The 12,474-nt window shown below is 42.5% G+C and overlaps 1 protein-coding gene across 24 annotated transcripts in view; it reads right to left on the bottom strand.

The window, feature by feature from the left end:
- Nucleotides 1-12,474, bottom strand: part of RBFOX2 (RNA binding fox-1 homolog 2) — a 169,123-nt gene that overhangs the window by 131,758 nt on the left and 24,891 nt on the right. For 23 of the 24 annotated variants that reach the window (XR_013774199.1, XR_013774200.1, XR_013774201.1 and 20 more), the window contains exon 2: nt 2,320-2,370. The exons of the other annotated variant lie outside the window; for it this stretch is intronic. Coding sequence is in view for 11 of the 23 variants with exons in the window: in XM_079305283.1 (XP_079161409.1) it covers nt 2,320-2,370 (51 nt within the window). In the remaining 12 variants the exon portion in view is untranslated. The remainder of the gene's footprint in view (nt 1-2,319; nt 2,371-12,474) is intronic. 24 annotated transcript variants of the gene reach the window in all.

The raw sequence follows: 12,474 nt of genomic DNA, 5'->3' as shown, positions 1-12,474 counted from the left end.
TAGAGGGTGTAAAAACAGCACAGTGAAAGGTTTGCAGCCAGCAATTAACACCATTCAGAGCCTGAAGGAAGGAAAAAGGCATTCAAACAAGTAAAGGAGGAGTAGGATGCTACATAAAGTGAAAGAAAGGGCAGAATTTGACCACTGAGAATGAAAAGAAAAAAAAAAAACAAAAACCAAAAAAAAAAAAAAACTCTATTTTGCTACTTCTCCTAGAAAACAGTGTGAGAAAAAAAAGCTCAGTACAAGTACTTACAGTAATAAGTGCAGTGGGGAAGAGCACAATACACTCACTGACTTACCCTCACCAGGTCAAATCCAGCTCCTAATTTGAGGAAGTCCAACACAATTGCTCCTGTATCTCATAATAACTTTGTTACAGGGTGAGGACCCCTACATATATTCCCATACCACTTCCTCCCTTCCCAGTGCAAAAAAGCAGGTGATGAATCTGCCATTGCTGATTCTCCCACACCAGCCCCAGCCTGTGGCAACAGAAGACTTTTTTTTTTCTGCTGCTATCAAGTTAGAGGCTGCAATCAGATTAGCTAAAAGCCTTGAAACCTCATTAGTGAAAATCAGATCTGAATTTAAGCTGCTTCAGGGACACAAGCAAGACAGAAGGACAAATATTACAGATCAAAATGTTGTAGAGAACAGGAAAAACAAAACAAAACCAAAAAACAGACAAAAAATATTTTTACAAGCATTTGCTAAATGAAAACACACAAGTTAAATTTCAGCTGTTTGTCCTCCAAGAAAATTCCATAAAGCTATCTGCCATCTGAAATAAATCCACACACTTGCTAACATTCATTGCTCCCTGTGCTGACCCATATAGAGCACCCCAGGGCTGGCCAGGCTGTAATTCTCATTTCACATCCTGGCTGTAGTACAGCTTCCCATGCCCATCTATGCTGACCTGACAACTTGCCAGCAATAGCAGTTCTGGACTTTCAGTTCAGAAGAGTTCTTGTGGGATGAGAAAGATAAAACCTGTGAACTGGGATGTACTGGGAGATATCAAAACACTCTAAAACATCCCTAAATGGGTAGGTGAAGTGAAGCACCAAAATAGGGTGCAGAAGGTGCTACTGGAATGGGAAAGCCAAAAGCAGATATGAACCACTTTAACCATCTGACAGGCTCTGCCTCCCAGCCTAGCTTACCTCATTTAGTCTGGACAGAGCAGGAACACAACTCTCAGCATCCCAGTGTGAAGTATTTATTTGTGCTAGTTAGCAGTTTAATATATCCCAGAAGACATTCTGAATAATTTCCTCCCATAAACTCATACATACATACCAAGCACCAAAGATTTAAGCTCTCCAGTTGCTGAGGTCACACTATGCTGCACTTCCTTCATAAAAAACATCTCCCATTAAGCTATTATTACATATACCCAGACCTCATCAAGAGATGATGAAAATCACTTTCTTTATATAGCAGTACCTGAGAGTATTAAAGAATTTGATTCTGGTTTTGTTATTTGCTCATTACTGAAATGTGCTGCATTATTGATTTTCCGTGCATATTAATTTCCTGCTACACTGGTTCATACTCTGCTTTGCAGTAGCACTGCAGAACACTGAAAAAAAACTCTGTTCTAAGAGGGGAGATTTAATGTGTGACAGGTCTATCTCACAACCATTAAATTTCATTTGTTCCAAAGCATCTCCTCCTTCTATCGTGCAAATTCATCAACTGGGATTTCCCTGTCTTCTGTCAGGAGGCAAGAGAATGCTTACAGATGCAGTGCACTCAACAGTGTAATTTTTACTGCTGTAGGAGAGCATCCTGAATAAGAGCACTGGGCAGGGATCCTGCAGGACTCAAAAGGAATGCAAGACAAGTTCACAAATATTAGATACAACCCAACAGGACATGTAAATCCCTACTCCACCAGCAAAGCAGTGATTCTCACAAAAACTCAGTGTTGCTTTGCTCTCCAGATCCAGAATTACAGCAATAAGTATAAAACAGGACTAAGCATGTACTGGCACTGAACATTCATTAACACTGAGGAGATAGAGTGGGAGCTTAGGACAGGGATTCTGAGCTTTGACATTTTTAAGCATCAAGAATTTCCTGAGCTGTTGGTAATGTGGATGATATTTAACCCCTTACCAGGCACCTTGCCACATACTGCTGGAAGCCAAAAAATCCATTCAATTAATCACACATGTCTCCACAAACAATCCACAATAGAACAAAACCATTTCCACTCCATAACACGACAGCCAGGAAGCTGTCAGGCAAAACACCCCTAAGTGTACAGAGATGCACAGACACATGCATTTACTGCAATCAGACACTTACTTGATTGTCTCTTGCTGGATATCCATGATAACCTGAAGTCAGAGGCTCGTTCTGCAAGACAAGAAAACAAAGAGTGAATGTAGGGGTTATAAGGAATAGAAAGCAAGGAAATAAAGCCCTGTCTTAACTCAGCCAAAGACAAGAACCTGCATGAAAATGGGGGAAGAATGAGCTAAAGTATTCTGCCAACTTCCTTTTTGCCATGTAAGCCAATACACCTAAAATTTATTTTCAACTGCATATGCCAAATTGTGTAGAAGAAAAAAAAAATATATAAAAGCCATAAAAAGCATAAACTAATCCCACTCTACCCTCTGTAATATCAGTTATTGTATAATTATGGCCATTTTTCAAAAAAATCTGATATGCAAGTACATTTACTACCATGAAAACTCAACAAAACAGAACATAAAATTACAGAAGCTATTGTGCACTTCACCCAGTCTTGAAGAAATGTTTCCATAAACATTAACTGTAAATGTGCCATTTTGTTTCCTTTTCAAAACTATATTAATAGTTTAATATGAACTTAAAAAGCAATCAGTGTAACTTCAAACATGCCAGTAAGCCTGTGCAAACCTCAACACTCCCAACAGGAAATCAATCCTCTGGCCCTTATTTCTTCAGCCCAGAAGGGACTCTGAGCCTACACATTTTGTGATATTAGCAGCTCCATCATCCTGTTCTGCAGGAATATATGAGCCTCCAACACTTCTGGAATTTCTCCACTAAATACCCAGACCCATCTTTATTTTAGCAGTGCAGTAGGGATTAAGATAACATAATACTTCCTAAATGTTTATTTCTGTTTCTTAATTTATTTTTTGTTCCTCTCCCTCCAACACAAGGGCACTCACATGCCTCAGTCATGCATCTTTCTGTCTGGGCAGAGGATAAACTAAACTAGACAAAGTCTCTATCAGTTCCACCCTGGCACCCCTGTGTATTCACAAGCAACTCCCAGCAGAATTGGAGGAGGAGGAGGGAAGGAAACAGCCACCCTCCACAATCACTTTTTAAGTCTATCTCCTGTTATGACTTGGGAGGAGGAACTCCTAAGTCAGCCCTGCACTTTCTCCAGCAACTCTTGGGGAAGGAGAGGAGGGAGAGAGAGGCCCTGACCAAACACAGTAAAACAATCTCAAATTGTCAAAAGCAAATCCATTATGGGCATGAAGCTGCCTGAGATGTACAATCAGCATGGGGAAAGAGTTTTTGTTGAGATGTTTTAGGTTTTGTGAAAGGCCAGCTCCTACCAGAGAGAGGTGTACCACCCTACACATGTGGCCACTGGCACAATTTCACAGTTTGAACAAAATGCTTGAACACAATTCCTGCTGAAAAGCAAGGTGCTAATATTTCAGTGCAGAGACTAGCAAGGCTATTTAAAGTTTGCATCCATGCTCCCTCTCTCCCTCTTTACCTCAAGCTGCCCAGGGGATCCTCTGGGGAAACCTGCCAGGAAACATTCACCCTCTCCTCACACTCTCATGCTACCAGTAACATGCACAGTATGAAAGCTTCAAGGACAACAAAACTTTTGGCAGCCAATTTTTGAGGATTAACAGTAATTAATTAGGCTGGCCACCGTGTGAGTACATTCTTCTCAAATACTAACAGCCAGAAAGCAGGTTAAGCACAAAGCTCCACAAATGATTCAGAACAGAAGGAAAGACACAGAAGTTGAAAGAACCAAATGGAGACCATTAACTACAGCACCACTCGAAGCTTTTGGATTTAAACTGTGAACTTAAGTAAGAACAAACAACACCACAATGAAAACACAGCCCTTTCCTGCCCCAGTATAAGTATACCTTAAGCATTGTGATTGTTTATCCCATTGCCAGCATATGTCTAAATTCCTGATACAGGGTGGATGTTTATGGTGAGATGGTCTTCCCTGGAAATACTATTCCAAGCATGCTTTTAACAGTACTTATAAACACACCTGCAAGGTCAGTATCTCAGACAAGTTCCTGTGCAAGTCTCTCTCAACACCCTGAAAACCAGAACGAGTTCCACAGAGAGAATAAGGAATTGATGGACAAGTTGCTCCTACAGAAACTAAAAATAAGGGCAGTGAATGCAAGTAATGCAGAAAGGAATACAAAATTTTTATTTGCAGGAGGATGTTCTTCACATAAGGGACTGTCATCACGAGGCTGTGACAGAAAAGAGACAGAACTGAACTTTGTGGGATTTCCTGAAATCAAAGAATCTGGATGCCAAGAAACCACATCTAGAAACAGAAGAGTTTCAAAAGTAGATGCAAATCACAAAAGCGTGAAGAGAAAGATGATTGCAGAGATCTGAGGTCAGTCCACAATATGTAAGAAACCCGAAAGAAACAACAAAAATTGAATGGAGGACGAAATGCCACACAACCCACAATCTCCACTTTGTTTTTTGGAAGACAAACCTCACAGAATGCAGACTAAAAATGTCTGAGGGATATGGTTGCACCAGGAGGTAAAAGAAGGTTACATTAGTGAGAGTTCCAAGATAGCGGAGGTTAGAAAGAGGGCAGCAGCTGGAGCATTAGGGTCACAAAAAGGCCAAAGATATCTCTGTTCCTTTCATACAGCAATGCTACCACCAAGTACTGGACTCTTTGCAAAATCCCCGCTGTGCGTATCATTGCTCTAATTGAACTTAACTCTCCAAGAGAAGGCAGGAAGCGCCCAGGGAAACCGTCTCCTGCCAATAATCTCCAGTGCTGCCAATTTTACAGGTCACTAATGGTGAATCTGGGGCCTGCTGCATGATTATTCCATACAGAGTTTGCTTTTGTTGAAAGCTAAACAGAGCAAGAAGTGAAAGCGTTAAACTCCTGCAACTGGAACAGCACAGTCCAGCAAGATCCAGACAGAAAACCCCTGCTAGTAGGCAATGTAAGGCAGCAGAGACTGGGGATACAGCTCAATTTCCTCCTCTGACTGCACGTGAACAAAACTAATCTCACCAAATGGAAGTGAAAAAGGGAGAGGGAAGGTTTGACACAGATAAGTACCCACCACAAACACACAGGGACCCTGCCTTCTGGCAGCAGCCTGATGGGAGAGGGAATCCCCAGATAACTCCATCTCTTTTGCACAGCTCCCTCCTGCCAATTACATTCTCTTTCAATGCCAACATGCAACCAGACATTCATAAAGAAATTGAGTTAGGTAGCACTAGCCTGCAAAATCAAATCAAATTGCCACTGGGATGTTTCATTACTTTGTTTACCACTGAAAGGCATTTCTCAGGCACTTGCAATTTGCTTTAGAGTAGGGAGAATAAAACTGGAAGCTAATACCACAAATCAGCTTTCTGCAACACATATTGGGATTTTATTCAAACCATATGGATGAACTCTCACATGGGCTTCCACACTTCCATAGGATGTGTGACCATTGTGGCTGTACCCCAGAGGCAGCCTCTGTGCAGGCCAACTAGATTTGACAGGATAAAAGTCACAACTTAGTCAAATCCCCTAAGTCTTTACTACCCCTTTATTTAAAAGTTTTCCCATTTTTTCATTTCCCAGCCTTGCTAACACAAGACCTTTTCCACTGGCACTTGCAACAGTAAGGTCTGCAACAAACTGCAAGTCACAGGTACTGCCTCAGGTCAGAAGATAAACTCAGCACAGTTGTTTGCAGATGACTGAAACTCAAAGCAGATGCTCCTGCAGAGCAGAACAGCCAGGCTTTGGAGTTTTTGATCTCTCTCAACTCAACAAATCCTAACAGCTGCTGAACTAGACACATCTTAAAAACATAGGGAATTGTCAATAAACCAAGATGCCATTAAAAATGATCATATCTGCAGGTGACACTAACTTATGAAAGGCCTCGAAGGACTGGAATGAAGTCATTACTCTAGGGAAAATGTCACAGCTCTAACATATAATAAGGTCTGAAAGTCCTTCTACCCTTTTCTTAAAATTAGAACTAAATTTTAGCTTAAAAATAATCCTATTTTTGGACTAACCTGACCCCAGAATGAATCAATTTTACATCACAACCTGCCATTTTGCCAGATGCAGCAATCACTGGGGCCTGATCAGCAACTGTTTCCTGACAGCTGAATTAAATGCAAAATTTGCAGATTAAAACTTTGCTCATAGGAACTGGTAGCTTAGCAAGTTCATCCACATTTCCCCCAGCCAGAAAATCAATTCCTGCTAAATCCAAGCTTCAGCTTGAAGTGCTGAGTCCTTTCCACTGCAAAGATAATCTCAGAAACATGACCAAGCAATCTCTTCCCTGGATCTGCAGCATTCCTGCTTTCATGACAGTGCCAGGATAAGTGGAGTGAAGTTAATATAGTCCTTTCAAGTTCCATAACCACCTGCTGGGTTCTGAACACCAGCAAGACTCACAGGAACAGCTCATCTGTCTCTGCTCTGGCTGCACCCAAGAGCTACGGGTGGTGCAACAGCCTGGTGGCTTGGAAAGAAGTGACAAGGGAGAGTCCCTGCACCAGAAAGCCAAAACCAGAAAGCAAAAACACAGAGCAATGAAAAAAAGGGCAACAAGAAATTACTTGTTCCTCTTGAAAGCAAAATGGGATTTTGAAGTGATGAGATAGCACAAGCTACACATTTATCAGAGACTCGTACTAGACAAACAGAAGCCGCTTTTTTAGAGCACAGTGAATAAGATGTTCACAATAAGAAAAAAAAAAAAAAAAAGGCTGAAAACACTGGCTATGAAGCTATTAATCTGAAAGTGACAGTTGCAAAAAAAAAGTAAAGATCACGAGCCAGACAGAAATCCCAGTGCTGTTCATCACAGCCCAGTGGTTTCACCATCTTTTTTGTTTTACTTCTTGTATACAGGAAAGACAGAAACCCTGTGCTGGCAGAAAGGCAGGGTGGGTGGGGGGATTGTCTTGAAAAAGTCTTTTTAGTATTTAACTGTGGCAGAAAAGTGCTAAAACTGTAAATGTCTAGATCTTATTATCAGTTGCTAAGAAAATAGACAATTCTTTATCAGACCCTTACTTGCACAAATTGGTGCATATAAAAAAAAATTAAATAACCATTTCTTTGTCCAAGTGTATCTGATGCATTCAGCCTGCCTTCTCAATTGTGTGTGCTGTCTCCCACCCCAAACTGTCTTTGTATAAAATTAATGGGGAAAGTAGCATCTAAGGGTGAATTACCAATTATTAATGAAGAACTGAACTAAGTAGTTGTTAAATGCATCTTAATGTCACCCTTCTCTCTCAATACTTACCCTAATTTGATACACAGCTCTTGCTAATCACTCTGCAGCACCAATAACTGTGTCTATAGCATGGGACACATCCCTTCAGCTGTCTTCACTTTCAATTAAACTTGCTTCATGGCTTTGGCTGTTTTCCACATGTGCAGACATCATCTTGCAAAGACCTTCGACTTATCTGCTTCCTTGTTAGTGCCCTGACACCAACAACCTGTACAATTTGCTGGATGCAAGCAGCAGGACCTTACATTTTAATTTTCACCCACATCTCACCCACCCACCCCCCCTTTTTTTAAGTGTATTTGGGGACTACAAGCTTGAAATTTTGCTAAAAGCCACGACAGCACGTACACTGCACATGGCTGCCCTTGCTGGCTGGGAAGAATGCTGGCCAGCACAGCCCTGGTTTCTGACATGCACCCCAAAGACTGAGGGCACTTGTTGAGGGAGGGAAGAGTGGGGGCACTGCCAGAGCCCAAAGGCAGCAGAGAAGCGCCCATGAGCTCTCTGCAGCCCAGCAGAGGCCAGGACAGAGGCTCACCCGGCCCCTCTTCCTTCCTGGAATTCTGGCCCCGTTGCTGCAGCAACAGCAGCTTCCAGCCTAGCCCTCCCACCCCAGGCTTCCCCATATCCTAAAAACACCGGGTTTTCCACAGGAGACAGTACAATGCAGGACAGATGGGGCAGGAGAGCTCCCGTGCTGCCATGTCCCTCCAGGGAATGCAGCTCTCACCCACTCCAGCCCCACAGCATAAGGGGGTCCCTGTCCTGGGTGTCCACTGCAGCCTCACAGCTCCAGAAAGCTGAACACACAGCTCTGTAGCAGGGACATGGTACCCACGGAGCCCACAGCCCACTGTGGGACTGCAGGCCTGCCCTGGGAAGGGAAGGGGCAGGACCCCGGCACAGCCCAGCTGGAGGGAGGCCAGGCCTGCCACAGCCTCCCCGGGCGGGAAGCCCAGTGACACAGTAAAGACAAGAAAGGAAAGTGATGTCAGATTAATAAAAATAGTCTCCTGCCCTATCCAGAGTTTGAATAGAGTCTGGAGCAGTTGGCTAGGGAAGCCCACAAGGTGGTCAGACAGAACACAACAACTTTGGGATGGCTGCATCCCTGTTGAATAGAGCCCCAGTGATGCCACCCAAACGTGTCAGTGCAATTTTCACTATTTTGAAATATGTATTTTCTTAACTCCAATCTCCTGGTACTTCTTTTCTGTGAAACTGTAAGTATACAATAGGAAGAATAACTGATTGGCATAGCAGAGGCTGCAGAATGGAATACAGACAAATACACATCTGACCAAACCACACAGAAAAGTTTAAATACTTTCAGGTCTGTTAAAATATTCATGATGCAAAAAGTTTACAAACGCATACTGACAGTGTCCATATGGAGTTACAGTACAGATGTCTAATGCTGCAGAGAAGGGGGATTTTCATACACAAAAAGCACTTCCACAGCTAAAGTTGAAATATTTTACACATATTCTTTGTAATAATTCTGATTCTTCCCTGACTTTTTTTTTTTCCAAATAATGGAAGTAGCTCTCTGGTTAGAAGCAGCCTTTCCCCCAGTCAGATTTTTCATTTTCCAGATCAGCCAACAAATGTTTTCAGCTATTCAAACAGCTAAGATTTCATTAATTTAGTGTAATTTAAATGTGCAAAACATACACTTTCTATGGACTACAGATGGTTGCAGCCTCATACTGCTCCAGGCATAAAGAAAATACAGTCTGACTCTGCTGGTCCATGACCTAGAGTGGCAACAATAGATCCAGTGGAAGTTAAAGCCCCTGGAAATACTGTGCACTGTGTGACGTCTGTGATCCAGCAAATACAAGGACACTCTGCATGCACAGAAGTCAATAGCACAAAATATTGATTTCCCTCCTCTTTTACTAAGCAGAAGCATTTTAAAATGGCAGTTCATCTTCATTTATACTCTTACTCAACAGAAATAGGACAAAGCTCATAACAAAGCTCTAAAATCCAGCACTAGGGGCACCTCTGGATGCCATAATTGCTACATGGGGCTGAGGAAGCATTTCACACATAATTTACACTATGCCAACTCATTACAGGGCAGCATGCTCATGGCATGAAAATCTGGGTTGCTCCAACATGATGACTGCAAGCTTTCACAAGGTGAAAGGTGAAGAGAACTACAGAGTTTTGCCTTAGTAGATGGCTTCACTGCTCTGTTTTCTTAAAAAACAGGATGGAGAATACAGGAGAGAACAAGACGAGGGAGATGACACTGGATCCAGAAGGGAAGTCGGTTCATCACTGGCTGATTTTACAAATATTCACAGGCTGTTGCTCAAAGGCTAAAAAGAAACAACAGTACTCCTACTTTGCAAATGGAATTATAATTGTCATATTACCTTCAGAAGAAAAAAGCTGAAGCTAATTTGTCAGCTGGGTGTGAAGAGACTGTGATATAAAATTAAATCTGCCTTGCTCTAAGAGAAATTGGAACAAAAAAGAGATAGAAGCTCAACAGCATACAACTCTGACAAAATCATACTAAGTGCTGCAGGCAAATAGGTGTAAGAGAAATTTTCTGTGCCCTGGACACACTGGCCTGATTGCATAAGCTGCCCTACATAGTTACAGAAATTATTTTCCCAGGCTCACATCACAAGCCATCTTCCCTTTCCCCAAAGACATAAATTGTACAAGCAGTCTAGCCAAACGCAGTTTCATCTCTGGAACGCTGCAAGTGCCCACAGCCAGCTTGAGAAAGGAGAGAAGTGAGGTGGGCAGGCTGATGGGCTGGAGCTGCAATGGCAAGGGGTTAAAAAGCCTGGAGGAGGGAGAAAGCAGAGGGCTTGGGGCAGGCAGCCTCAGCAGCCAGGACTGTTTCTGATTAAGCCTGCAGGATTGTGGAGCTGCACAGGAAGCGCTGGGGGGCCGGGGGTCTCAGAGCCGCCATCCCAAATACACTAGAAACCTTTGTGTTCCAGCAGCACCATCTGGAAACTGTTAGAGAGAAACAACTCCCAGGCCTTCCTTCACAAAATAGAAAAAAAATAATAAATCCACTCTTAAGACCATTAAGTCTGGCCTCTTCATCCCCCCTCCTGGAAAGCTCCCCTCCCTGCAGCAGGAGGGAACAAAAGGGCGTCTCTAAAAGGGAATGAACCCCCTCTCATGCTGCTTGCACAGCATGGCAGCTGCCTCTGCTTATGAGGGACACCCCAAAGTGCATCCAAAGAGTATCCAAGGCACTAATTGCACCTAATATGATCAGTTTGGGGAAAAGATGGACAGCAAGTCATTCTGCAGCTAGAATATCCCCCAAATGGGAGCTGCACATATTCAGGGATAACCTGAATTCCAGTCCTTGCAATCTCTCATTTCTCTGCCATAAATCAGCACATGGATTTGAGAGAACACACTCCAGCAGAGAAAAATATTCCAGACCCAGAAAAAATATTTAATTCTCTTCTTAGGAGGACAGAAGGACCATGATGCAAAGCACATCATCGTGGTGATGGCTTCTACTGCCTCAGAGGTACCAAGGATCAGAAGGGCAGCAGAGACTGATGCAGCCATTTCAACCCCTGACAGGCTCCTACTGATAAGGGAACAGCCTCTTAGTGCCTCAGCACATGTTCTGAAGACAAAGAGGATGTCTGTCTCCAAAGTGCCATTCACTAGTATTTTAAAAGGGAAAAGTAGGGGTCATGACTGTTGAATTTTACCAGAATAAATCCTCATGTAACAGTTTATTAGAGGGTTATTCCCCTTGCTATCTCCACAAAGAAATAAAGCCTGCTTCTACCCTTCCCTCTTTGCTTTACCTTTATTCATCTCTCCCACACGCATCAGTAATTTTCAGGGTTTTTCTTCTAATTAGACACCAGAGTGCTACACATTTACCTACAAAAATGTAGAGAAGTATCAAAACAAAATCAAGGGTGACCTTTCAACATCCCAATTAAGCAATTCCATATGAAAAGTAATGGGTGATTCCTGGTACAACACAATGCTATTCCACTACAGAAAACACATCTTTGCCTTTCTTTTTACATCCACCCTGTAGCTGACTGCCACCTTCTTATGGGCCACAGACAGGCAGAATGGGATGTGGCTACATGCCAAAGCTCTCTACAACCAGAGTGCAATTTATAAAAATAATAATAAAGTCTTAAAATAACAGGTTTTCTAAGCCATTAACCAAGGACTCCTTGGAATCCACTTATGCTATACAAACCTTCTCACTGCTCATGCAAAGCTTTTGCTAAACATGATTGCACTGAGATACCTGCATGGTAGTTGTGGTCACACCTCCCTACTACAAAGCATATGAAAAAAGAGAAATCCTGCTTAAGCTACGAGAAATACCCAGCCTAGACAAACTGCACAGGATGGCAGGCTACAGCTGATGTCCCAACATAGATAAATAACTTATGCAGGAGGGATGGAGGATTCCCACGTGAGCAATGGTCACAGCTAGAACACTGTTAAAACAAGGAGAAAAGGAACACTTATCCAAGGATTTCCTTCCCTCACAGAGGATAAACACCTCCTCTCTGGAATAGTTTTAAGAACATTCTTTGTTTCAAAATTTTTAGAAAAAGGAACAAAAAGTTGGGGGATTGCTCTGCAAAGACAGGAAGATACAAAAGAAAACACCATCCATCTGCCATAGGGACCAAAGCACACATTTGCAGTAAGTCACTGTTTCCATTTCACTGCAGAGAAACAAGGCAGGCCTCTCTAAAGACTTTTCTAAGAAAGATCATGCTACTATGGAGAGCAAAATTAACCAGAGAGGTATCTGCAAGTGGTCTGAATTCTTCAGTCTAGTCCAGATGGGAATGCTAGCCCTGCTTACAAGGGAATAGCTGCTGCTGCTTGTATTCTGCCCAGAAGGGACAAGAACTTTATGCATTAATGGAAAAATGAAGTGAGAGACTTCCAACAGTCT

Source organism: Erithacus rubecula (assembly GCF_903797595.1).
Source record: "Erithacus rubecula genome assembly, chromosome: 4".
Taxonomy (NCBI): domain Eukaryota; kingdom Metazoa; phylum Chordata; class Aves; order Passeriformes; family Muscicapidae; genus Erithacus; species Erithacus rubecula.
The sequence above is the reverse complement of the archived record's forward strand: the minus strand, read 5'-3'. Positions and strand labels throughout refer to the sequence as shown.